Source organism: Saccopteryx bilineata, chromosome 10, assembly GCF_036850765.1.
Source record: "Saccopteryx bilineata isolate mSacBil1 chromosome 10, mSacBil1_pri_phased_curated, whole genome shotgun sequence".
Classification (NCBI taxonomy): Eukaryota; Metazoa; Chordata; class Mammalia; order Chiroptera; family Emballonuridae; genus Saccopteryx; species Saccopteryx bilineata.
Window position 1 is genome coordinate 139,650 of NC_089499.1, and position 26,509 is coordinate 166,158.

The 26,509-nt window shown below is 62.9% G+C and overlaps 1 protein-coding gene across 2 annotated transcripts in view; it reads right to left on the reverse strand.

Annotated features, from left to right (window-relative positions):
- PDZRN3 (PDZ domain containing ring finger 3) overlaps positions 1-26,509 on the reverse strand; it is a 143,240-nt gene that overhangs the window by 4,450 nt on the left and 112,281 nt on the right. For both annotated transcript variants that reach the window (XM_066244881.1, XM_066244882.1), the window contains exons 4-8: positions 16,915-17,162; positions 14,670-14,757; positions 7,588-7,686; positions 5,465-5,527; positions 1,640-1,741 (exon numbers count right to left, since the gene is read on the reverse strand). In XM_066244881.1, coding sequence (XP_066100978.1) covers positions 1,640-1,741; positions 5,465-5,527; positions 7,588-7,686; positions 14,670-14,757; positions 16,915-17,162 — 600 coding nt within the window. The remainder of the gene's footprint in view (positions 1-1,639; positions 1,742-5,464; positions 5,528-7,587; positions 7,687-14,669; positions 14,758-16,914; positions 17,163-26,509) is intronic.

Genomic DNA, 26,509 nt, shown 5'->3' on the forward strand with positions numbered 1-26,509 from the left:
TCAGGCTGGGGCACCGGTCAGTTCCTGAGGTCAGTCAGGCTGGGGCACCGGTCAGATCCTGAAGTCAGTCAGGCTGGGGCACCGGTCAGGTCAGAACCTGAGGTCAGTCAGGCTGGGGCACCGGTCAGGTCAGAACCTGAGGTCAGTCAGGCTGGGGCACCGGTCAGATCCTGAAGTCAGTCAGGCTGGGGCACCGGTCAGGTCAGAACCTGAGGTCAGTCAGGCTGGGGCACCGGTCAGGTCAGAACCTGAGGTCAGTCAGGCTGGGGCACTGGTCAGATCCTGAAGTCAGTCAGGCTGGGGCACCGGTCAGGTCCTGAAGTCAGTCAGGCTGGGGCACCGGTCAGGTCAGAACCTGAGGTCAGTCAGGCTGGGGCACCGGTCAGGTCAGAACCTGAGGTCAGTCAGGCTGGGGCACCGGTCAGGTCCTGAAGTCAGTCAGGCTGGGGCACCGGTCAGGTCAGATCCTGAAGTCAGTCAGGCTGGGGCACCGGTCAGGTCAGATCCTGAAGTCAGTCAGGCTGGGGCACCGGTCAGGTCAGAACCTGAAGTCAGTCAGGCTGGGGCACCGGTCAGGTCAGATCCTGAAGTCAGTCAGGCTGGGGCACCGGTCAGGTCAGAACCTGAGGTCAGTCAGGCTGGGGCACCGGTCAGGTCAGATCCTGAAGTCAGTCAGGCTGGGGCACCGGTCAGTTCCTGAGGTCAGTCAGGCTGGGGCACCGGTCAGATCCTGAAGTCAGTCAGGCTGGGGCACCGGTCAGGTCCTGAAGTCAGTCAGGCTGGGGCACCGGTCAGGTCAGAACCTGAGGTCAGTCAGGCTGGGGCACCGGTCAGATCCTGAAGTCAGTCAGGCTGGGGCACCGGTCAGGTCAGAACCTGAGGTCAGTCAGGCTGGGGCACCGGTCAGGTCAGAACCTGAGGTCAGTCAGGCTGGGGCACTGGTCAGATCCTGAAGTCAGTCAGGCTGGGGCACCGGTCAGGTCCTGAAGTCAGTCAGGCTGGGGCACCGGTCAGGTCAGAACCTGAGGTCAGTCAGGCTGGGGCACCGGTCAGGTCAGAACCTGAAGTCAGTCAGGCTGGGGCACCGGTCAGATCCTGAAGTCAGTCAGGCTGGGGCACCGGTCAGGTCAGAACCTGAGGTCAGTCAGGCTGGGGCACCGGTCAGGTCAGAACCTGAGGTCAGTCAGGCTGGGGCACCGGTCAGATCCTGAAGTCAGTCAGGCTGGGGCACCGGTCAGATCCTGAAGTCAGTCAGGCTGGGGCACCGGTCAGATCCTGAAGTCAGTCAGGCTGGGGCACCGGTCAGGTCAGAACCTGAAGTCAGTCAGGCTGGGGCACCGGTCAGGTCCTGAAGTCAGTCAGTCACCCTGACGGCCATGACCCTGGTGTTTCCCAGTCCTCTCTTCCTCTCCTCCCTCCCTCGGTCCCTGCACTAACGCACGGCTGGGCCACGGTGTTGCTGCCGGGTGGGGGGCAGCCCCAGCCCTAGGTGCTGAGCACACAGCACAGATTCCCGGTCTCAGCGGGAGAGCACCTTTTCAGGTCCGGACCCGAGACTTGGGCAGCGTTCCGCAGGGACCAGGACTTGGGTGTCTGGTTCAGAAACACAGACCCAGCTTCCTGCTTGAGAGGGACTCACCTGGAGCTCCGGCCGGGCGATGAGCAAGGAGAAGTTCTTGTTTTCTTCGCTGGTCAGGAGAGCCACGGCCTCTTCACGGTTCCGGACCTCTACTCCGTTAATCTTTAGAGGAAGGTGGAGGGTGGACAGATGCAGGATTAGCTCACAGACCCTGTGCTGCTTCAGGCCTGCCTCTGCTACCCACTGATGGCTAGAATGTGGGACTTCCCCGGGCTTGAAAAGAACAGCAATGTTCAGGAGAGCCCTAGCCCAGAGGATGCAGTGTCCGGCCCAGGACAGAGCCCCCGGGTGTCCAAGGCCAGTGCGAAGTGCAGCCATGTGAACGTGAATGGAGGTGTGTGAGGAAGAGACATAATGTGAATGGAGGTGTGTGAGGAAGAGACATAATGTGAATGGAGGTGTGTGAGGAAGAGACATAATGTGAATGGAGGTGTGTGAAGAAGAGACATGTGAGCAATGTGCGCAGACTCATGCTTGGGCAGGGGGACCCACGGAAGGTTCTAAGCATTATCGCAGGTACTTTGGGACACCATGGGACAAGAAGCCACACCAGGTCTGACAGGAATGTCAGGGACGCTGAGGCCAGGGAAGGAAACTGAACTACACAAGGTGGCCAGTGTCTCCAGTCTGGCACTGTACCCTGCTCAGGCAGGACAGGTGATTCGTGGGAGGGGGCCTTTCACGGTCACGCCTGGTCACCCTCTAGCAGGACTTTTGCTTCCTGTCCTGAGAATTTGGGGCTCTGCTGGTGTGGATGTTTCAGTCTCAGGGTGCACGATTCCTGCAGGGGTCACAGGGATTGTCCCCCTGAGCAGGAAGGTGAGCCTCCCACTGACTCCTTGTGCCAGTGACCCAACCGGCAAACACAGGGGTGACTACTGGGTGGACTGACGGATCTCGGGTACCAAGGAGAAATGAGGCAGCTGAGACAATGGAGGCAGGCAGGGCCAGGCCAGCAGTCAGTGTGGATAGGAACCTGCAGCAACCACAAAAAGGCCCGGCTGTGCCCACGTCACAAAGGATTGGGGTGCTTGCTCCACCAGTGGGGGACCCTGGGCAGCAGAGGACTGGGGCGCTCGCTCCACCAGTGGGGGACCCTGGGCAGCAGAAGATTGGGGCGCTCGCTCCACCAGTGGGGGACCCTGAGCAGCAGAGGACTGGGGTGCTCGCTCCACCAGTGGGGGACCCTGGGCAGCAGAGGACTGGGGCGCTCGCTCCACCAGTGGGGGACCCTGGGCAGCAGAGGTTTGGGGCGCTGGCTCCACCAGATGGGGAACCCTGAGCAGCAGAGGATTGGGGCGCTCGCTCCACCAGATGGGGACCCTGAGCAGCAGAGGACTGGGGTGCTCGCTCCACCAGTGGGGGACCCTGGGCAGCAGAGGTTTGGGGCGCTGGCTCCACCAGATGGGGAACCCTGGGCAGCAGAGGTTTGGGGCGCTCGCTCCACCAGTGGGGGACCCTGGGCAGCAGAGGACTGGGGCGCTCGCTCCACCAGTGGGGGACCCTGAGCAGCAGAGGTTTGGGGCACTCGCTCCACCAGTGGGGGACCCTGGGCAGCAGAGGTTTGGGGCGCTCCACCAGTGGGGGACCCTGAGCAGCAGAGGATTGGGGCGCTCGCTCCACCAGTGGGGGACCCTGGGCAGCAGAGGACTGGGGCGCTCGCTCCACCAGTGGGGGACCCTGGGCAGCAGAGGACTGGGGCGCTCGCTCCACCAGTGGGGGACCCCGGGCAGCAGAGGACTGGGGCGCTCGCTCTACCAGTGGGGGACCCCGGGCAGCAGAGGACTGGGGCGCTCACTCCACCAGTGGGGGACCCCGGGCAGCAGAGGACTGGGGCGCTCGCTCCACCAGTGGGGGACCCCGAGCAGCAGAGGACTGGGGCGCTCGCTCCACCAGTGGGGGACCCTGGGCAGCAGAGGATTGGGGCGCTCGTTCCACCAGTGGGGGACCCCGAGCAGCAGAGGACTGGGGCGCTCGCTCCACCAGTGGGGGACCCTGGGCAGCAGAGGATTGGGGCGCTCGTTCCACCAGTGGGGGACCCTGAGCAGCAGAGGATTGGGGCGCTTGCTCCACCAGATGGGGAACCCTGAGCAGCAGAGGTCTGGGGCGCTTGCTCCACCAGTGGGGGACCCTGGGCAGCAGAGGTCTGGGATGAAGGCTGAGGAAATGTGGAGTAAGCAGTGGACAAAGACAAAATCAGTCCCGGTGAGGAGAGGAATGGGTCAGAGCGAGAGGAGGCAGAGGCCAGGGGTGGCACGCATGAACCAGTGACCCCTTTCAGTGAGGTCAGACCGGCAGGAAGGGAGACTCTCACTTTGACTCAAAAGAGCAACAGCTCAGGGATAAAGCATTTTTAGAAGCCGTTCCACAACCGTGAGCGGTTCCCATTTTAGAGAGGAGACCAAAGTTGAAACAGTTGCTCTAAAATTAATCCTGCAGAGAAATCCACAGTGAAGAATTACTCTGGTTCCCAAGTTACAAACTGTTGGCCTGGTCTGACCCAGTCAAGTGCTGTCTCCGGTCCACACAGGACCAAGGGGGACGAGGGGAGCCCACTTAATGCCGAGGACGCGGCACCACCTTCTCCCCACTGCTCCCGGTGCGCTGACCGCCGACTGTGCGCTGACCACCGACTGTGCGCTGACCACCGACTGTGCGCTGACCACTGACTGTGCGCTGACCACCGACTGTGCGCTGACCGCCGACTGTGCGCTGACCGCCGACTGTGCGCTGACCACTGACTGTGCGCTGACCACTGACTGTTTGCTGACCACTGACTGTGTGCTGACCGCCGGCAGTGCACCGAACACTGTGCGCTGACCACTGACTGTGCACTGACCACTGACTGTGTGCTGACCACTGACTGTGCACTGACCACTGACTGTGCGCTGACCACTGACTGTGCACTGACCACTGACTGTGCACTGACCACCGACTGTGCGCTGACCGCCGACTGTGCGCTGACCACTGACTGTGCGCTGACCACTGACTGTGCGCTGACCACTGACTGTGCACTGACCACTGACTGTGCGCTGACCGCCGACTGTGCGCTGACCACTGACTGTGCACTGACCACTGACTGTTTGCTGACCACTGACTGTGTGCTGACCGCTGGCAGTGCACCGAACACTGTGCGCTGACCGCTGACTGTGCGCTGACCACTGACTGTGCACTGACCACTGACTGTGTGCTGACCACTGACTGTGCACTGACCACTGACTGTGTGCTGACCACTGACTGTGCGCTGACCGCCGACTGTGCGCTTCACCTCAGTTCCACTCGTCTGCCAGCACACAGAGACTCGGTGTGGGACACATGGACCTTAGATCCACCGACCCCTGCTCTGTCCCCAGGACCCGTCTCCCCTGGTGACGGGCGGAGGCCCCAGAGCCCCGGAGCCACCCACCCCTGCGCTGTCCCCAGGACCCGTCTCCCCTGGTGACGGGCGGAGGCCCCAGAGCCCCGGAGCCGCCCACCCCTGCTCTGTCCCCAGGACCCGTCTCCCCTGGTGACGGGCGGAGGCCCCAGAGCCCCGGAGCCGCCCACCCCTGCTCTGTCCCCAGGACCCGTCTCCCCTGGTGACGGGCGGAGGCCCCAGAGCCCCGGAGCCACCCACCCCTGCGCTGTCCCCAGGACCGTCTCCCCTGGTGACGGGCGGAGGCCCCAGAGCCCCGGAGCCACCCACCCCTGCGCTGTCCCCAGGACCGTCTCCCCTGGTGACGGGCGGAGGCCCCAGAGCCCCGGGAGCCGCCCACCCCTGCGCTGTCCCCAGGACCCGTCTCCCCTGGTGACGGGCGGAGGCCCCAGAGCCCCGGAGCCGCCCACCTGGATGATGCGGTCTCCTTCGCGGATGCGTCCGTCCTTGGCTGCGATGCTGTTCGGGTCGATCTGGAACACACGGCAGACGTCTCAGCACCAGGTGGTCACTGTGCACGCAGGAAACACGGCACCTCCCCAGGGCTGTCCCTCTCAGCCATGCTGCTACCCAGACGGGACTCAGTGCCCCCCACAGGGAGGAAACATGGATGATCAACTGCTTCCCACCACTTGCCAGGGCGTGTGGGGGGGTCCCTGCATGGCAACCCTGTCCCACAGCCAGTGCACAGGCTCGGGGACACGAGGCCAGCACGCTTGCCTCACAGAAATGAGACTGGGGTGACGTCCCACCTTCACTCTGGTGACTGGCAACCAAGCCTTGACTGTGTTACCAAAGGTTGCTTTTAAGTTCTGGACAACAACTACGGCTAAAGCACACTGGGGCCAAGAGGACTGTGGGAAACACGCCCCCAAACGCGATCATGACGGACCCACTGCAACCTGGGGGTAAGGAACGTCCAGAAGGTCATTGAGCCCGCGGACACACCCCAGTTCCTCCCAGGGAGACAGACCACGGCTTTGCACTGTCTTCTCCAGCAGGGACAGTACAGCCTCCGTCTGCGTGCAGTGAAGTCCACTACCTCCTGTGAACTCACTGCACCAAGGGAAACAGTGTCCTGGACAGTGCGGTGGCTCCGCCCAGCAGCCACTGATGTCCTGGACAGGGCGGTGGCTCCGCCCAGCAGCCACTGATGTCCTGGACAGGGTGGTGGCCCCGCCCAGCAGCCACTGGCGTCCTGGACAGGGCGGTGGCCCCGCCCAGTAGCCACTGACGCCCTGGACAGGGCGGTGGCTCCACCCAGCAGCCACTGATGCCCTGGACAGGGCGGTGGCCCCACCCAGCAGCCACTGATGAGCCCGAGACTGGACTAGCGTCTGCGGTTCCCTCGGGGTGAACAAGACTGTTTACGGCCCGTCTGTAGGGTTCTCAAGGGCAGTGTTGCCGTATGTGCCAACATCAGAACTGGACCCCGTTACGGATTCAGCTCCACAGGGCGTGGTGGAGGGGAGAGAAGTGTGCCCGTCTTTCCAAAGAAGTCGCAGTGAGCAGAGTCGGGGTTGGTGACCGCTCTGGTCCCGACCCGAGAACCAGGAGGACCCTACCTCGCTCACGTAACTGGTCCCGACCCGAGAACCAGGAGGACCCTACCTCGCTCACGTAACTGGTCCCGACCCGAGGACCAGGAGGACCCTACCTCGCTCACGTAACTGGTCCCGACCCCAAGGACCAGGAGGACCCTACCTCACTCACGTAACGTCCCGACCCGAGAACCAGGAGGACCCTACCTCGCTCACGTAACTGGTCCCGACCCGAGGACCAGGAGGACCCTACCTCGCTCACGTAACTGGTCCCGACCCCAAGGACCAGGAGGACCCTACCTCGCTCACGTAACTGGTCCCGACCCGAGGACCAGGAGGACCCTACCTCGCTCACGTAACTGGTCCCGACCCCAAGGACCAGGAGGACCCTACCTCGCTCACGTAACTGGTCCCGACCCGAGGACCAGGAGGACCCTACCTCGCTCACGTAACTGGTCCCGACCCGAGGACCAGGAGGACCCTACCTCGCTCACGTAACTGGTCCCGACCCGAGGACCAGGAGGACCCTACCTCGCTCACGTAACTGGTCCCGACACGAGAACCAGGAGGACCCTACCTCGCTCACGTAACTGGTCCCGACCCGAGAACCAGGAGGACCCTACCTCGCTCACGTAACTGGTCCCAACCTGAGGACCAGGAGGACCCTACCTCGCTCACGTAACTGGTCCCGACCCGAGGACCAGGAGGACCCTACCTCGCTCATGTAACTGGTCCCGACCCGAGGACCAGGAGGACCCTACCTCACTCACGTAACTGGTCCCGACCCGAGAACCAGGAGGACCCTACCTCGCTCATGTAACTGGTCCCGACCCGAGGACCAGGAGGACCCTACCTCGCTCACGTAACTGGTCCCGACCCGAGAACCAGGAGGACCCTACCTCGCTCACGTAACTGGTCCCGACCCGAGGACCAGGAGGACCCTACCTCGCTCACGTAACTGGTCCCGACCCCAAGGACCAGGAGGACCCTACCTCGCTCACGTAAATCCCGATGTCGTCCTCGTCGTCCGTCCGGTAGCATACGGTGAGGCCCAGCTTGTCCTGGCTGTTCACGCGGTAGAGGTCCACTTCCTGGCAAAGAGACAGCGTCCTGTGAGGCCCCAGGGGCCGCGGCAGGACGTCCATGTGGTCAGCTGCGAGGGGGGTCTGCTCACTGAACAGAAAGTGATTATGGACGTGGGGTCGATGCCTAGGGCGTTCCTGACCTTTCAGTCAATATAAAGTCATTTTGAAAATAGTTATTTTATTGATCCCCCAAAAGAAAAATTACCCATATTTCAAGCAGCGTCGAGACTTCGGGAGGCAGGGCTTTTAAAAAGCCTTCTTTCCACGTCTGCCACAAACAAGAATATGTCCACAGCCCGAACCGTCCAGCCCTCTCCCTCCCGGCCTGTTTGGTGAGACGACTTCACGTTGTGTTGCCTTAATATTCACAGTAGGACTTGCAAACAGATTATATGTAAACTGATCTAAGAAAGGAGGGTAACGCGATAGTAGCAATTAATGCCTCCCACAGCAGCTGTGATAGTTACAGTGGAGAAATTACTTTCAGCTGCTATTACTGCAAATTAAATAAGATAGAAGCAGGGTGAGCCCACACGTGAGACACAGGAGCAGGGAGGCTACCTGTCCAGGGAGTCTCCTGAAGGGTGAGGCCAGGACGCAGAGCTGCTGGAGCCACAGAGGGAGTTCTGGGCCGCGGACAGCGCCCTCTGGCCACGCAGCCTCACCACACACTGCCCACCGGCCACGCAGCCTCACCACACACTGCCCACCGGCCACGCAGCCTCACCACACACTGCCCACCGGCCACGCAGCCTCACCACACACTGCCCACCGGCCACGCAGCCTCACCACACACTGCCCACCGGCCACGCAGCCTCACCACACACTGCCCGGCACCAGGCACACGGCTCTGCGCTGTCCCTGTCGCCCATGTGCGGGGCTTACTGGCCTGTGTCCCCCCTCCCACAGAGCCCCGCTGGGTTTTACACTGTTATCTGCTCAACAACCAGGTGGGGGAGGGGCTCTGAGCCCGTCTTTGGGAACCCCTTCCTCTCGAAGGCTCTTTGTGGGGGGTAGTGAGGATGCCGCCGTCTCTGTGGTGAGGCTCCCTGACCGGCCCTGCGGAAGGCGGTGCCCAGCACCACGGACGGTGGGGACAGGCACTGCAGGCACAGAGGTGCTGGCCGGTGAGGTCGAGGAGCAGGGCAGAGAAGGCGGGTGGGGGGACGGAGCAGGACAGAGAAGGCGGGTGGGGGGACGGAACAGGACAGAGAAGGCGGGTGGGGGGACGGAACAGGGCGGAGAAGGCGGGTGGGGGGACGCAGCAGGGCGGAGAAGGCGGGTGGGGGGACGGAACAGGACAGAGAAGGCGGGTGGGGGGACGGAGCAGGGCAGAGAAGGCGGGTGGGGGGACGGAGCAGGACGGAGAAGGCGGGTGGGGGGACGGAGCAGGACAGAGAAGGCGGGTGGGGGGACAAAACAGGACAGAGAAGGTGGGTGGGGGGACGGAACAGGACAGAGAAGGCGGGTGGGGGGACGCAGCAGGGCAGAGAAAGGCGGGTGGGGGGACAAAACAGGACAGAGAAGGCGGGTGGGGGGACGGAACAGGACAGAGAAGGCGGGTGGGGGGACGCAGCAGGACGGAGAAGGCGGGTGGGGGGACGGAACAGGACAGAGAAGGCGGGTGGGGGGACGGAACAGGACAGAGAAGGCGGGTGGGGGGACAGAACAGGGCGGAGAAGGCGGGTGGGGGGACGGAGCAGGGCAGAGAAGGCGGGTGGGGGGACGGAGCAGGACGGAGAAGGCGGGTGGGGGGACGGAACAGGACGGAGAAGGCGGGTGGGGGGACGCAGCAGGGCGGAGAAGGCGGGTGGGGGGACGGAGCAGGGCAGAGAAGGCGGGTGGGGGGACGCAGCAGGACAGAGAAGGCGGGTGGGGGGACGCAGCAGGACAGAGAAGGCGGGTGGGGGGACGGAACAGGACAGAGAAGGCGGGTGGGGGGACGCAGCAGGACAGAGAAGGCGGGTGGGGGGACGCAGCAGGCTAGCGTGAGCTCACACTTCGCGTCAGCACCGTGGGAAACCAGGAAAAGGTCCCGCGGGAGCTCTGCCGCGGCCTGGCCGGCTGTGGTCAGCTGTCTTGCTGCCGCCCCGGGGAGTCTGACGTGGGTGCGGAGCTCAGATCCACCTCAAATCCGCCTCCTTCCAGCGGCTTTGCGCTGAGGGGTCACTGCGTCCACACCAGGATCCCCACTGAGGGACGGGACAGGCACGGTTATGTGTCCCAAGGCAGCTCGGACGACTTATAACCAGATACAGTATCTTGGGGCTCAGTGGAAATGACAATGCCTCGGAATTACTGGCTGTTCTGCAAACTCTCAACACTTCATTCTGACAGTGGGGCAGAGCTTCGCACACCCGAGCTCGTCCTTGAGAGCACAGAGGTGGTGCCCATCTGCTGGCGAGGACGGAGATAGGATTTCAGAGACCGCTGCCCGGACCGTATGAATAATGGACAGCTCCCTCGATGGCTCGGTGGTCTAGATGGACGCTGGATAACAGCAGAGCCTGACGTCTCAGATGCAACTGAGACGACAGTCCATTAGGAGAATGAAGGGGCCACGGCTCCCAGGTGAGTCCAGCTCCCTGCTTCCCCGTCAGCTGCTGTCCTCAGAGGGTCCTCTAGACGGATCTGGTGGCTGATCGGCCTGCAGGAAGGTGGGTCACTGAGGCAGAACTCTCCACCTCACTGGACCAGGACTGCTGTGCACGTTAAATGCTCTCCATGCCCTCTCTGTGAGTGGTGCCACGTGGGACGTACAGATGTCTCAAACAAGACTGCATTTTCCTCCACCTTCCTAACGTCCCCTTCGATTCAGGAGAGGGTAACAAGGCATCCACGATCTGCCAGTGCGGTCCGGGCAGGGGGCAAGCGAGTGGCTGAGTCAGACTGGAGCCTGCTCTCCCAGGGCGCCCGTGGGAGGTGGAGGACAGGGCGGCGGCAGCAAGCTGGGCCCCTCTCCAGGGGAGGCAGCAGGCGGTGGTGCAAACACCGAGTCCCCACATCACTGGGAGAGTGTGAGGAGGTGGCTCTGGGGCGAGCTGGCCGGGAGAGTACTGCTGGAGCCTGAGCTGTGCCCGAGGCTGAGGAAATGTCTGCAGACAGGCTGGTGGCCTGTGCTCCCCCCAGGACTCTCCTCTCCCTGGGACCCACGCAGGTTGCTCTCAGGACCCAGGTGTGGAGGACGCCCAGGCCCCCTGGCAGGCAGTGCGCCGGGCCCTCCGTGGCCTCCGAGTCACGTCACCGGCACACACACAGGGGACAGCAGCCCACGGCCTGCACAGAGGAGCTGCTGTGAATCCACTGGGAAACAGACGAAGGGAAAAGCCTTCTCCAGACGTCTGTGTTCTTTCTCTGTTGTTAACAGAGAAAGCCACAGCAGGTGTTCAGCCCTTAAAATTTATGGGTGAATTTGGCTGCTCAACCCTGGGGTGTGTGTGGCGTAATCTTTCTACCTCAAAGCAGTTTCCCCCTAGCAGGGACGGGACGTCTGTAAACATGGTCATTTTCTGCTTTAAAAGGGACAATATGTGCTCTCTGTGCGCTGGCTCCTAGGGCGTCCTGACACGCTCACGCCCCTCCCTGTTACCACATCCACGGAGCCCGTTCCTCCTGAAAGGTGTGGACGTGGACCTGAGTTGTGGGCCGAGGCTGCCCCTCCGTCCACACAGGCTGCTCCTGCCGCCAGGTCCGGGGCGGGGAGGCCGATGGTCTGGAGGCGGACGAGGGGGAAACGGGGAGGGTGGCGCTTCAGGGAACTCCATTCTCAGCAGGGTCCCTCCAGGAGCCTTGAGGGGCGGAACAGCCCCCTTGCGAAGACAGAGCTCTGCACATGTCCTGGGGTGCAGGGTGTCCTGGGGGCGGGGCAGGGAGCTCGGGGCGCTCCCCGAGTCCCCCCCTCAGGACACCGGGTGCCGCTCCCCCACACCCACAGGTCTGCTCATGACACGGCGCTCGAGTGCCAGGAAAACCCGGTGTGGACGCGCGGTTCCGTGCGCTCACCCTCCTGAAGAGCGGGGGGTGGGGACACACCGGGGTTTCTGGGGAGGAGACCTCCTGCCGAGTGGCCGCAGTGTCTGCGCACGGGAGGCACGCGAGCTCCCCCGGAGCAGGAGGTGGTGACCCTCATTCCAGGCCACACGGGGTCCCTGGCAGGCGCAGTGGACGCTGGGGAGCAGGGCTGACATCAGCATCAAAGGTCCAAATCATAACACTGACCAGTTCTCTCAACACGTGGACTGTCTGCTGTTCCTTCACGGAAAGGAAGATGTCACCACACTGCTCACGGGCCGAGTCACCGCAAGGCCTTGGACTCCACTCTGCACACCCACGTGGGGAGGTCAGAGGCCTGGGCCACAGCAGTGACCCAGACGAGCGCCACCCAGCCTCCCGCACGATGGTGCCCGAGGAAGCCTGGACCTCGGCACCTGACCGTGGCCCGAGGTCAGGGCCCCTGACTCTCCGTGCTGCTGGGGACACTGTTAAAATGCAGACTGGTTCTGTAGCTCTGCGGGCCAGGGCTCCACGGTCCTCAGTTTCTCACGGCCCTCGGGTCCCACACGGCTTCCAGGGAACTGCTGAGAAGGGTCCATGCCGACCCAAACACGATGCTCCCCAGTAGTTCAGACAGAAAGCTTCTTACTTTAGGGGGAAAGACTCAGTTTGGGTCGGTTTAACACCCCCTAATACTAGCTGCTGTCCTTAGGGAGGGCCGAGGGCAGGAGGTGGAGCAGGAACGGGCCCAGGCAGTGAGACAGCGCCCGTGTCAAAGCCCACGCTCCGACCGCTCACAGCACCAGGCCCTGACTTGGCCCGGGGCACCGACACAGCATCCTGCGCGTAAATCGACCTGACTTCACCCGAGGTGAGTGGGTTACAGGGAAAGAGCAAACATCACTGCGGCCACGCAGAGTGGAAAGAACAGGCAGGGTGGGTCGAACTGGGCCGATACCAGGGGCACGCAGTGACCGTGCAGAACCGCCGTTCCAGCCGTTAGAGACGGAGCCCCTGCCAGGGGGAGAGGCGCAGCGTCCGAAGGGGTCTCAGGTGCCGGGGGCAACACAGAACTGGGGCCTCAGCGCAGCACACGCAGACTGTCCACATACCCGGGACTTACGAAGTCCACACAGTACATCAGCGTGGCTCCTGAGACAGCGGGTGGCCTTGTAAAGACCTCTACTTTGTCACACGACGACGCTCATTGAACAGCAGTGTTTCCCACAAGGGTTGCTTAACAGCCTGTCTGGCAAAGCGAGAGCCCAGGAGAGGCTGGCGGAGGGGGGGGGGGGCGGGGCAGGGGGGGGGGCCAGTTCTGCCCACGGTCCCCTCCCCCGGCCAGGGCTCCTGTCAGGCTAATGTATACAATCGAGGGTCTGAGACGTCCTCCAGGACACTGTTGTTCAAGCTGACCTTTCCCAGATGCCCCTGATGTCGGACCCCCCACTGCAAACACCGTGGATTACCGACATACAGAACGAGTGTCCGGGGTCAGCAGCGGCTACACGGACCAGCCCTGTGGTTGGGGAGACGGGACATTGTAAACAAGAGGCAGAATCTCCAGTTCTCTGGAAGGTCCAAGACTACATTCCCGGGGCAGTTGTTAGTCCATGTGGACAGCAGTTTCCGTGTTAGAGTGACCTCCGTTCCAGTCAGACGTAGGGACAAGTTCACTGCCATGCCTGTGTGTGTGCACACTCTAGAATACACACACGGAGCACACACACCCTGATCTGTCGGCACCTGCTGTGCCCCAGCGGCCAGGGACGGCGTGGTCTGAGCTCCTGTGACTGTGGTCTTGTTTTGAAACAAACACTCCTGGTGACCTGAAGGGGACGCCAGAGGAACGTCACCATCTTCTCCTCATCACAGCACAGGGACCCGCCACCCTCCGCTTCTCAGCTCCTCCCAGGTGTGTGCGGGGGCAGCCTGGGCGTGACCACCGGCCATGAAACCGAGCAGGACCTTTTGCCTGCTGCCCTCCCGACGCCAAAGGGTTTGCCCCTCAATTTCAGGCGTCTTTTTAAGGGGACCCTGTTACCCTACTCTACAAAACTCCAAAGAATTTCCAATGAGTTCTCTAGTATTTTCTTTGTTTGTTTTAACTGAGAGGAAGGGAGATAGACCCCTGCGTGCACCCTGACCAGATTCACCTGGTCACGCCCATCTGGGGCCGATGCTCGAATCAACCGAGCTAACCTCAGTGCCTGGGGCCGACGCTCTGGCTGCGGGAGGAGAAGAGGGAGAGAAGGGGAGGAGGAGGGGTGGAGAAGAAGATGGTCGCTTCTCCTGTGTGCCCTGACCAGGGATTGAACCCGTGAGCCTGGCACACCCGGCTGATGCTCTATCCACTGAGCAACCTGGCAAGGGCCGAAATGACCAGCTCTTCACAGCTGATTTCTATTTCCTTTCAGTCTTATTACAGGAAAGTGGAAGCAGAGCTCTGTGACCCGCTGTCGTCTCAGGATCTCACAGTGTGGAGGCCACTGTGACACTGTGCAGCTCAGAATCTCCAGTCATTTTTGGCCTCACATAACACTCATGAGGAGTTATTGAACTGCTTAATTTCTGCAAGATCAGTGTTAGAAAACTTTCCACACGGAAATCAGTGGCAGACCCCCAGCTGCGGGCGTGGCCGGTCCCCTCTGGCTGTCACCTGCTCCCGAGCACGAATGCGTGCGCGGTGACTCAGGACAGCGAGGAGTCCCGGCCGTCACGGGAACCTGGCACTGCAGACCCCAGGGGGCAGACGTGTGACCCCATACCCAGAGCAGGACTCACGACTCTACCTCCTGTGTATCAAACAACAATAAAGACCACGTGAATGTGTGCTCCGGCCTGGCGGTCAGCTCTGCTGCAGAGGGAAGAGAGTCCTCAGGCCTCTGAGGCAGCTGGACATTGCGTGCTTCGTGGAGAAATCTCCCAGACCTGGCTCTGTGCTCACAGAGAACTCACTCCTCATCAGGTGGCCCCTGAAGCGGGACAGGACTCACCTCCAGCTCCAGCTCCTCCCTGTCCATGTCCTGGTGGACGCCTCCCAGGTAGTCACTGGGGTCGTAGTACTCGTGGGCAGAGGGGTGCCTGCAGAGAGAGGAAGGGCTGTGAGGCGCTGGCGCTGGTACGGTGCCCGTATTCACCGGTCCCGGCTGGCCGCATACCCACCGCAGCACCCCTGAGCCGACACCTGCCTCCTCCAGGAGGGTTCAGGTGCGGGACACAGGACAACCCCAGCCCCCTGGTCAGGTGACCCAAACGCCCGCTCTCTCCTCAGTCTCTCGGCACAAGACGGGCTCACCCGACTGCATCCCGGTCAGACTTCCTCTTGGGGGAGAAAGGCTTGGACTTCAGACAACAAAGAGCAAGGGCTCTGACGTGGCGCACGGGGCCGCGGGCAGAACTGCCACTGACCGGGACAGCGCTGGGCTCTGACGTGGCGCACGGGGCCGCGGGCAGAACTGCCGCTGACCGGGACAGCGCTGGGCTCTGACGTGGCGCACGGGGCCGCGGGCAGAACTGCCGCTGACCGGGACAGCGCTGGGCTCTGACGTGGCGCACGGGGCCGCGGGCAGAACTGCCGCTGACCGGACAGCGCTGGGCTCTGACGTGGCGCACGGGGCCGCGGGCAGAACTGCCGCTGACCGGGACAGCGCTGGGCTCTGACGTGGCGCACGGGGCCGCGGGCAGAACTGCCGCTGACCGGGACAGCGCTGGGCTCTGACGTGGCGCACGGGGCCGCGGGCAGAACTGCCACTGACCGGGACAGCGCTGGGCTCTGACGTGGCGCACGGGGCCGCGGGCAGAACTGCCACTGACCGGGACAGCGCTCTGACTTCCTGCCACGCTCACAAGGCACCTGTTCCCTGTCACTGCCCGGTACTGCATACAGGTGTGCAGTGTACGCCCCTGCACGCACGCCTGTGTGTGTGCACACAGAGGACATACACACATAGTGCACGTGCACACGTGTACACACAGGCACACAGCAGATACAGGTCACATGTGTGTACACACATGGGCATAGACACGCACACTGCTAGGGGACCTGAGCTGTGTCTCCAGGACAGCTCATGTGACACCGTCCTGAGAACCCAGCCCGTCCCAGGAATACTGTGGACGGACCTGCTGGGAGCAAAGGCAGCAGAGCCCGGTCAGCGGCTCTGAAGGTGTCAGATGGGGACGCTGAGCTTCCCTGGAGGCTGGTGGGGACCCCAACCTTCTGTTCTCAACGGTCAGCACAGCGGTCAGCGGGCTCTGGCCGCATGGACCTGGCACATGGTTTTGGAAGGGCAGACCATGCTCGAGTGATCGTTCAAATGGGGCTTTCAAAGTCCAGCCTGCTGGGCGTTCAGTGCTGGGGATGCAGCTGGACGGCAGCCGGGCAGCGTCCAGTGACCACCCCCACACCCCCCGACCCGGCTCCTGCTGACCTCTGACCTTGCAGCCAGATGGGAGAGCTCTGACCTCCCGAGGCCCTGACATTTCTCACGTCGCCCCTGGGGACATGCCAGGTCACATTAACTGGATGTAGGAGGACTCAGGGGTTTCCCTGGTCGGACGGAGGCTGTTGCAGTGATGGGTCACCACGGGAGTGCCCAGAGTGGCCGGAAGGCTCATCGAGAGTGAGGGGCAGTTTGCTCGGCAACGTCAGGTGTTGGACCGACCACACTCAGAGTCGGCCTGCGCACCAGGGGGGTCGGACTCGATGGGGCGGCGCCCCGAGGGGCAGGCGGTGAGGGGGTGCGTGTGACGGTGAACGTGGCCTCACAGCTGCTGTCTCCCTGGTGACTGCAGAGCTCACACGTGGCACACGGGTCCCCCCACAGACCCGGGCACGGGGCGGGACCCAGGCGAGCAGAGGGCACGGCCTCCGCGCGCTCCTTCCACTCACACGTACTCTGCGTCTGTCACGAGGAGCCACCCGCGCCCCCTCCCGCCGCGATGACAGCACCCCTCACTGCTGTGCGTGGTGACTGAATTTTATTCTCACACAACTTTTATGACGCTAGTAAGTAATTTTATTCCTAGAGTGTAATTTGAATAACTCCGCTCCAGGGCTTAGTAATTAATATGTCAGAGCAGTTTTGAGCAGGTTTCAATTTACTGCCTCTATAAACAGTCAAGTTAAAAATGGGCACCTTGGAGGGAAAACCGTAAGCCGCTGCTATTTCCCGCCACGTGCAAGCGGCAGCCCCGCCTCCGCAGCGCACCCCACGGCAGCGAGGTGCGACCGGGACTTACTCCTCGGGCAGGAGGTAGGGCTCCAGGGCGGGCGGGCTGGGCGGGGAGAGCTTGGCCAGCGCCATGATGTGCTCAAAGGTGATGTCGGTCTGGGTGCCCGCGTCCACCAGCTGCGACTCGGACGGAGCCGGGAACGCCCTGGCCCGCGGCGTCCGGCGCAGCACCTGCACCACGATGGGCTCCTTGGCCGTCTTGAAAGCCTCCACGGCCTGGTCGTGCGTCGCTCTGGACAGGTCTCTGCCGTTGACCTGCACAGCACAGAGGGTGGGGGGAGATTCTGATGAAGTCACACCTGGAAAATCGGTTTCTGTGTGATACCGGGGACACCCGAGACCCCCCCCCCTCAGGAACGCCCGGTGGGAGGGGCGCCAGGCGGAAGCCAGTCTGCAGTGGACACTGACCCTCACAGTGGGCAGTCAGCTGCCCCGGGATCTTCAGCACAGTTTCCTCACCAGGCCTGAGAGCAGCCCCAGGCCCAGAGCTGTTATCAGGGATAATAGCTCACTAGAAATTAATTACACTAAGCTTTGATGGCGGGTATTTTTCCAGGTTGTGTTGGGTGACATTAGTGTTCCATTGGTGGAAGTGACAGGAAGCTTCCTTTCTAAATGCATTCCTTTGCCTTTCTTTAAAAAGCCAATTGAAATATTAAGCGAACAGCAACACAGGCCACAGGGCGGGTACCACGAAGGGGCTCACGTTGCCGACATTTTGGCAGACGTTTGGGGAACAACAGCTCGTCCTGTCCTCATCCCACTCCTCATCTCCCTCCTCCAATAACATCACGGAGGTGACACGAGGCCATCGTGGTGGCCAGTGGTGGGTGAGACTCAGGACGCTGCGTCCAGTGGACTTCCCAACGGCACCATCAGCACTAACTCAACATGGGCATCTTCAGTGCCCTGGCCGGTTGGCTCAGCGGTAGAGCGTCGGTCTAGCGTGCGGAGGACCCGGGTTCGATTCCCGGCCAAGGCACACAGGAGAAGCGCCCATTTGCTTCTCCACCCCTCCGCCGCGCTTTCCTCTCTGTCTCTCTCTTCCCCTCCCGTAGCCAAGGCTCCATTGGAGCAACGATGGCCCGGGCGCTGGGGTTAGCTCTGTGGCCTCTGCCTCAGGCGCTAGAGTGGCTCTGGTCGCAACATGGTGACGCCCAGGATGGGCAGAGCATCGCCCCCTGGTGGGCAGAGCGTCGCCCCATGGTGGGCGTGCCGTGTGGATCCCGGTCGGGCGCATGCGGGAGTCTGTCTGACTGTCTCTCCCTGTTTCCAGCTTCAGAATAATGAAAAAACAAAAACAAAAACAAAAACAAAAACATGGGCATCTTCAGAACATACACAGAGGACACAGATGCCAGACCCTCATTTTTAGAAAGTGACTCATTCCCGGCAACATGGACGTCCATCTGCTTAATCTTCCACACACCCCCCCCCCCCCCCCCGCAAAGGAACAGGACGCTGAGGTCCCACAGTCTGGTGATGTCCGATGACTGCCTGCATGAGTGTCACCAGGCCCCCAGGTATTTGAGTGTCATTCCCCCAGCGGCTGGTTTGCTTTTTAAAGGAAAACAAAGTCACGGAGAAGGAATCTGTGAAGAATACAGATCTTCACAAGTTCCTCAGCTTCTCCAACATTCTCTGCAGAGAAACACCGACACATGCATGTCACCTAACGTAGTGATTTAATCCTAAATTTAAATCCCTTACATAGCACATTCTCCCAATATGCACACTTTTAGTATTTACTTATAAATGCTAAAACAAACCCTGAGCCCTTCCTGTCCGGCACACACAGTCCAAGCAACCGCCTGTGAGGCCCACCCTCTGGGACAGGACACTTGGTTTCTCTCGGTCCGTGCAGAACTGACTATTGATTCTGCAGCTCATTTCCTGTTTTCCTCCTGAGACCCCTTCACCGGGCCCCACGGGGACAAGAACTCTCGTAGACAACTGTCGGAGGTGAGGAGTAAGAGGTCGGATTCCTTCCTCGTAGCGAAGCCCGGATGGATCGTGCCGGTGGGATCATGGATGGTTCGGACTCAATCCACTTGAGTAATTTACTGACATCACAAGGGAGTCGGGCAGAGCACGATCTCGGGGCTACAAGAGGACTCGAGTGCAGTTAATGTGGGAGAGGCTGACCCGCCCTGGAGGGGAGGGGACACCGGCGTTTAACACACAACTGTCTTCACTCTTCCTCCTTTGAGAAAATAGGAAAGGATACAAAGGAATTCTTTCTGGCTTTCCACACCAGCTGACCTTGACCCCCACCCCTGCTCAGAGACCAGAACATGGATGGCGTGGGTGGGAGGCAGGTCAGAAAGCTCCTTGGGTATCTGTGAGGTTCATGCCGAGGCAGAGCTCTCAGCCAAATTCTACACCAGGGGTCGGGAACCTTTCTGGCTGAGAGAGCCATGAGCGCCACGTATTTTAAAATGTAATTCCGTGAGAGCCATACAATGACCCGTGTACGTTATGCATTATCCAATAAAAATTTGGTGTTGTCCTGGAGGACAGCTGTGATTGGTTCCAGCCACCCGCACCCATAAACATGAGCAGTAGGAAATGAATGGATTGTAATACATGAGAATGTTTTATATTTTAACGTTATTATTTTATTAAAGATTTGTCTGCGAGCCAGATGCAGCCATCACAAGAGCCACATCTGGCTCGCGAGCCATAGGTTCCCGAGCCCTGGTCTACATCAACGCGTGACACTAGGAGTCCAATAACATAGGGCTTTCCAGTGTGACAGTAACGTGTCCCTTAGGAGATGGGTGTGGCCAGCTGACAGCTAGCCATGCTGGTCTTCCACCCTTGCCAGTCATCAGGGATGGCTTGTACCAGAGGTGGTCTTACCCACAAAGAACTCGGACACTAAGACATGTCAAATCTCTGCTTTCACTATTCCTACGTAAATACCAGTCCTTTGCCACTGGAATGAACCTGGGTTTTTTCCCAGGTGTCTTCCAGTTGTGTCGAAACGAGAAGCCATCCCGGGAGCCTCTAGTTCTGTCCGCACAAGCGGGTCTTGAAAAGGCCACTGCAGACAGTGTCAACACAGTGCCAACAAGCACCTTCCTTGTCCCCGCCTCTCCTCTGCCGAGAGCCCTGGTTTCCATTCCTGCCGCCCCTTGGGGAGGCCCTGGGGGGTCTGACCAGCTTCAGCCTCCCTGGGGTCTTGCTCCTGTGCCCAGTTTGGTGTAGGCATTACCCGCGAGGTGCTCGGGCTGAGGGCGTGGGAGCCGGAACCTGCAGGGAGCTCTGAGGCTCTGCTTCCCCGTCGAGCAGGAGGTCGGGCAGGAGGGCCCGGCTCTGTGTGTCGGAGGCACCTGCGTGTGCGGCCTGAACTCATGGGAGCACCTGGGCCCTGCTGGGAGCTGGTCCCCGAGGGTGTCAGCACCCAAAGGACACAGAGCAGAAGGGGAAACCTGAGCTCTCTGACAAGAAAACCATTGCGCATGAGCCAGTCCCAGTCCATGTTCTCATTCAGTGATGTGTGTCTTGTGCTTTAGGCCTCTCTCTCTTTTTAAAAAAAAAAAAAAATAAGTGAGAGGCAGGGAGGCAGAGATAGACTCCTGCATGCGTGCCAACCGGGATCCACCCATTAAGCCCCCTACCACGGATGCTCTGCCCATCTGGGGCCACTGCTCTGTTGATCAGCAACCAAGCTATTTCAGCACCTGAGGTGAGGCCATGGAGCCATCCTCAGTTCTGGGGCCCAGCTGCAAAAGGGGAAGAGAGTGAGAGAAAGAGATGGGGAGGGAAGAAGCAGATGGGCACTTCTCCTGTGTGCCCTCACTAGGAATTAAACCTGGGACGTCTACACACCGCGCCAATGCTCTACCACTGAGCCAACCAGCCAGGGCTACTTCAGGCCATTTAACTTGGATGTTAACTACCAGCAGCCCACAAATACATGGTGACATTGGGCAGAACAGATTCTTACTTGTCCTGGGGACATTCTTCCACTAACAGTCACGGAAAGTGCCTCTCGGACTTGGAGTGCATCTCAACCGGGCCTTTTCCAGAGAGTAATGGTCAGGACGGCTCTCACTGCCTGCATGCTGGACCCTGAGTGCGTGTTTCCATGGCGCCTGGAGAATGAACCAAGGACCCGCCTGGGTGGGTCTCGGCGAGCAGGGTCGCAGGCAAACAGCCGGGAGGCTCTCTGAACTGCCCCAGCGGGCGTCTGAACTGCCCCAGCAGGCGTCATGAAGAGAGCGGAGGCAGCGTCAGCCCCGGCACCCACGCTGAGGCCGCGGCGAAGCAAACGGCGGGGAAACCAAGGGAGGCCGGGAACTCGGGCCGACTGCGATGCCCTCCCCTCCCACACCAGACCCCTCACCAGGGCCGAGTCCTCAGAAAAGCACTTCTGACTGTTGTGCCTGGGGGAACAATGTCAGCAGCCCAGCGCCGCCTGTGTGATCACCTCGCGCGGGTCAGACTGGCCCCCACAGCCCAGGGGACCTCTTGGCTCACAGCTCAGTGACACAGGGACCCCGATGCTGGGATCGGGCCACGCTGGCATCCCAACTCTGGGCTTTCCACAGTTTTTGCCGAATCTCACTTTCCTCGCCGCCGACAGAAATGCAGCTGAACTGTCAGGAGTGGGATCACGTTTAATGAGATGATCCACAGACACCGCCCAGCAGGCAGACAAGTCACTAAGAAACCCGAGCTAATGGGGCGCCTACGCCAGGACGCCCACGTTCCCAGGGGGAGATAACCTGTGCACCACAGAGCAGAAGGCAGCCTGGCTCGCTGCCCACAGAGACGCCGCCACCCACACCCGCCCACACCCGCACAGACTCCGTGCCCGTCTCACGCCCCCGCCACCCACACCCGCAGAGACTCCGGGCCCGTCTCACGCCCCCGTCACCCACACCCGCAGAGACTCCGGGCCCGTCTCACGCCCCCGCCACCCACACCCGCAGAGACTCCGGGCCTGTCTCACGCCCCCCTACCCACACCCGCAGAGAGGCCGTGCCCGTCTCACGCCCCCCTACCCACGCCCGCAGAGATGCCGTGCCCATCTCACGCCCCCCCACCCACACCCGCAGAGACTCCGTGCCTGTCTCACGCCCCCCTACCCACACCCGCAGAGAGGCCGTGCCCGTCTCACGCCCCCCTACCCACGCCCGCAGAGATGCCGTGCCCATCTCACGCCCCCCCACCCACACCCGCACAGACTCCGTGCCCGTCTCACGCCCCCGCCACCCACACCCGCACAGACTCCGTGCCCGTCTCACGCCCCCCCCACCCACACCCGCACAGACTCCGTGCCCGTCTCACGCCCCCCCACCCACACCCGCAGAGACTCCGTGCCCGTCTCACGCCCCCCTACCCACACCCGCACAGACTCCGTGCCCGTCTCACGCCCCCCCCACCCACACCCGCAGAGACTCCGTGCCCGTCTCACGCCCCCCCCACCCACACCCGCAGAGACTCCGTGCCCGTCTCACGCCCCCCCACCCACACCCGCAGAGACTCCGTGCCCGTCTCACGCCCCCCCACCCACACCCGCACAGACTCCGTGCCCGTCTCACGCCCCCCCACCCACACCCGCAGAGACTCTGTGCCCGTCTCACGCCCCCCCACCCACACCCGCACAGACTCCGTGCCCGTCTCACGCCCCCCCACCCACACCCGCACAGACTCCGTGCCCGTCTCACGCCCCCCCACCCACACCCGCACAGACTCCGTGCCCGTCTCACGCCCCCCCTACCCACACCCGCAGAGACTCCGTGCCCGTCTCACGCCCCCCTACCCACACCCGCAGAGATGCCGTGCCCGTCTCACGCCCCCCTACCCACACCCGCAGAGACTCCGTGCCCGTCTCACGCCCCCCCACCCACACCCGCAGAGACTCCGTGCCCGTCTCACGCCCCCCTACCCACACCCGCAGAGAGGCCGTGCCCGTCTCACGCCCCCCTACCCACGCCCGCAGAGATGCCGTGCCCATCTCACGCCCCCCCCACCCACACCCGCACAGGCTCCGTGCCCGTCTCACGCCCCCGCCACCCACACCCGCAGAGACTCCGGGCCCGTCTCACGCCCCCGTCACCCACACCCGCAGAGACTCCGGGCCCGTCTCACGCCCCCGCCACCCACACCCGCAGAGACTCCGGGCCTGTCTCACGCCCCCCTACCCACACCCGCAGAGAGGCCGTGCCCGTCTCACGCCCCCCTACCCACGCCCGCAGAGATGCCGTGCCCATCTCACGCCCCCCCACCCACACCCGCAGAGACTCCGTGCCTGTCTCACGCCCCCCTACCCACACCCGCAGAGAGGCCGTGCCCGTCTCACGCCCCCCTACCCACGCCCGCAGAGATGCCGTGCCCATCTCACGCCCCCCCACCCACACCCGCACAGACTCCGTGCCCGTCTCACGCCCCCGCCACCCACACCCGCACAGACTCCGTGCCCGTCTCACGCCCCCCCACCCACACCCGCACAGACTCCGTGCCCGTCTCACGCCCCCCCACCCACACCCGCAGAGACTCCGTGCCCGTCTCACGCCCCCCTACCCACACCCGCACAGACTCCGTGCCCGTCTCACGCCCCCCCACCCACACCCGCAGAGACTCCGTGCCCGTCTCACGCCCCCCCACCCACACCCGCAGAGACTCCGTGCCCGTCTCACGCCCCCCCACCCACACCCGCAGAGACTCCGTGCCCGTCTCACGCCCCCCCACCCACACCCGCACAGACTCCGTGCCCGTCTCACGCCCCCCCACCCACACCCGCAGAGACTCTGTGCCCGTCTCACGCCCCCCCCCCCACACCCGCACAGACTCCGTGCCCGTCTCACGCCCCCCCACCCACACCCGCACAGACTCCGTGCCCGTCTCACGCCCCCCCACCCACACCCGCACAGACTCCGTGCCCGTCTCACGCCCCCCTACCCACACCCGCAGAGACTCCGTGCCCGTCTCACGCCCCCCTACCCACACCCGCAGAGATGCCGTGCCCGTCTCACGCCCCCCTACCCACACCCGCAGAGACTCCGTGCCCGTCTCACGCCCCCCCACCCACACCCGCAGAGACTCCGTGCCCGTCTCACGCCCCCCCACCCACACCCGCACAGACTCCGTGCCCGTCTCACGCCCCCCTACCCACGCCCGCAGAGATGCCGTGCCCATCTCACGCCCCCCCACCCACACCCGCACAGGCTCCGTGCCCGTCTCACGCCCCCGCCACCCACACCCGCACAGACTCCGTGCCCGTCTCACGCCCCCCCCACCCACACCCGCACAGACTCCGTGCCCGTCTCACGCCCCCCCACCCACACCCGCACAGACTCCGTGCCCGTCTCACGCCCCCCCACCCACGCCCGCACAGACTCCGTGCCCGTCTCACGCCCCCCCCACCCACACCCGCACAGACTCCGTGCCCGTCTCACGCCCCCCCACCCACACCCGCACAGACTCCGTGCCCGTCTCACGCCCCCCCACCCACACCCGCAGAGACTCCGTGCCCGTCTCACGCCCCCCCACCCACACCCGCACAGACTCCGTGCCCGTCTCACGCCCCCCCACCCACACCCGCAGAGACTCCGTGCCCGTCTCACGCCCCCCCACCCACACCCGCACAGACTCCGTGCCCGTCTCACGCCCCCCTACCCACACCCGCACAGACTCCGTGCCCGTCTCACGCCCCCCCACCCACACCCGCAGAGACTCCGTGCCCGTCTCACGCCCCCCCACCCACACCCGCACAGACTCCGTGCCCATCTCACGCCCCCCCAGCCACACCTGCACAGACTCCGTGCCCGTCTCACGCCCCCCTACCCACACCCGCACAGACTCCGTGCCCGTCTCACGCCCCCCCACCCACACCCGCAGAGACTCCGTGCCCGTCTCACGCCCCCCCACCCACACCCGCACAGACTCCGTGCCCGTCTCACGCCCCCCCACCCACACCCGCACAGACTCCGTGCCCATCTCACGCCCCCCCACCCACACCCGCACAGACTCCGTGCCCATCTCACGCCCCCCTACCCACACCCGCACAGACTCCGTGCCCATCTCACGCCCCCCCACCCACACCCGCACAGACTCCGTGCCCGTCTCACGCCCCCCCACCCACACCCGCACAGACTCCGTGCCCGTCTCACGCCCCCGCCACCCACACCCGCAGAGACTCCGTGCCCGTCTCACGCCCCCCTACCCACACCCGCAGAGACTCCGTGCCCGTCTCACGCCCCCCCACCCACACCCGCAGAGACTCCGTGCCCGTCTCACGCCCCCCCACCCACACCCGCGGAGACTCTGTGCCCGTCTCACGCCCCCCCCACCCACACCCGCAGAGACGCTGTGCCCGTCTCACGCCCCCCCCACACCCGCAGAGACACCGTGCTCGTCTCACGCCCCCCTACCCACACCCGCAGAGACTCCGTGCCCGTCTCACGCCCCCCCCACCCACACCCGCACAGACTCCGTGCCCGTCTCACGCCCCCCCACCCACGCCCGCACAGACTCCGTGCCCGTCTCACGCCCCCCCACCCACGCCCGCACAGACTCCGTGCCCGTCTCACGCCCCCCCACCCACGCCCGCACAGACTCCGTGCCCGTCTCACGCCCCCCCCCACACCCGCGGAGACTCCGTGCCCGTCTCGCTCCCCCGCCACCCACACCCGCAGAGACTCCGTGCCCGTCTCACGGCCCCGTCACCCACACCCGCGGAGACTCCGTGCCCGTCTCGCTCCCCCGCCACCCACGCCCGCAGAGACGCCGTGCCCGTCTCACAGCCCCCTACCCCCACCCGCAGAGATTCCGTGCCCGTCTCGCGCCCTCGTCACCCACACCCGCAGCAACACTGCTTGAATTTCTAGGGATTCTTCAGGGGCCGCAGCCGACGGATTGCACAGGCTTGAGGTCCGCCACACGAGCTTCCTGACAAGGTGTTTTCGGGATCATTACATTCTCCCGACAGAGGAGATGCGGCAGCCGTTGACTAACCTCGCTGCTCCATTTGTGGGACCAAATTTGTTTTAAATTACCTCGTGCGCATAACACTTATCACGCTACCGTCTGGGAATCGCATCCCTGAGACTCGGCGTGGAGATGACTCACGCCGTCCGCCGCGGAGAATGACAGCCTCTCCTCCTGGGACCCACGCTGCGTCTGCGTGATGGGAACGGCAGCCGCGATGGCTGCAATCACAGACAAATGCTCATCGGGGACCGCTGCCCCGGTCAAATTAAATATCATTAACTCGCCCAATTGAGCATATCGCTTTTACAACCGTTTAAGCGGCTCTGCAACCAAGGAAATGGGATGTTTTGGAGCAAGAAGTGCTGATTGCAAACTTTATTATAAATTAAATGCTTAAGTTATTCACCCAAGGCTCAGGCTGGTCCTCCTGGACACAGTCACGGTGGCAGTTCAATCAGGCGCCTCTGGCAAACACTGCAGCATCGCTGACACCAAGGGACTTGACGGAGGTCCTTTAGCGCAAGGTCCCCCCCACAGGACGATTATGCCGAGGGTGTGGGATGATTCCCTCAGCTCCCGTTTAAGCTGCAGTAATGTGCTCGCTGCTCCCGGCATGAGGCGTGGGTGACTGCCTTTTCCACAGTGCTTAGGATGACACA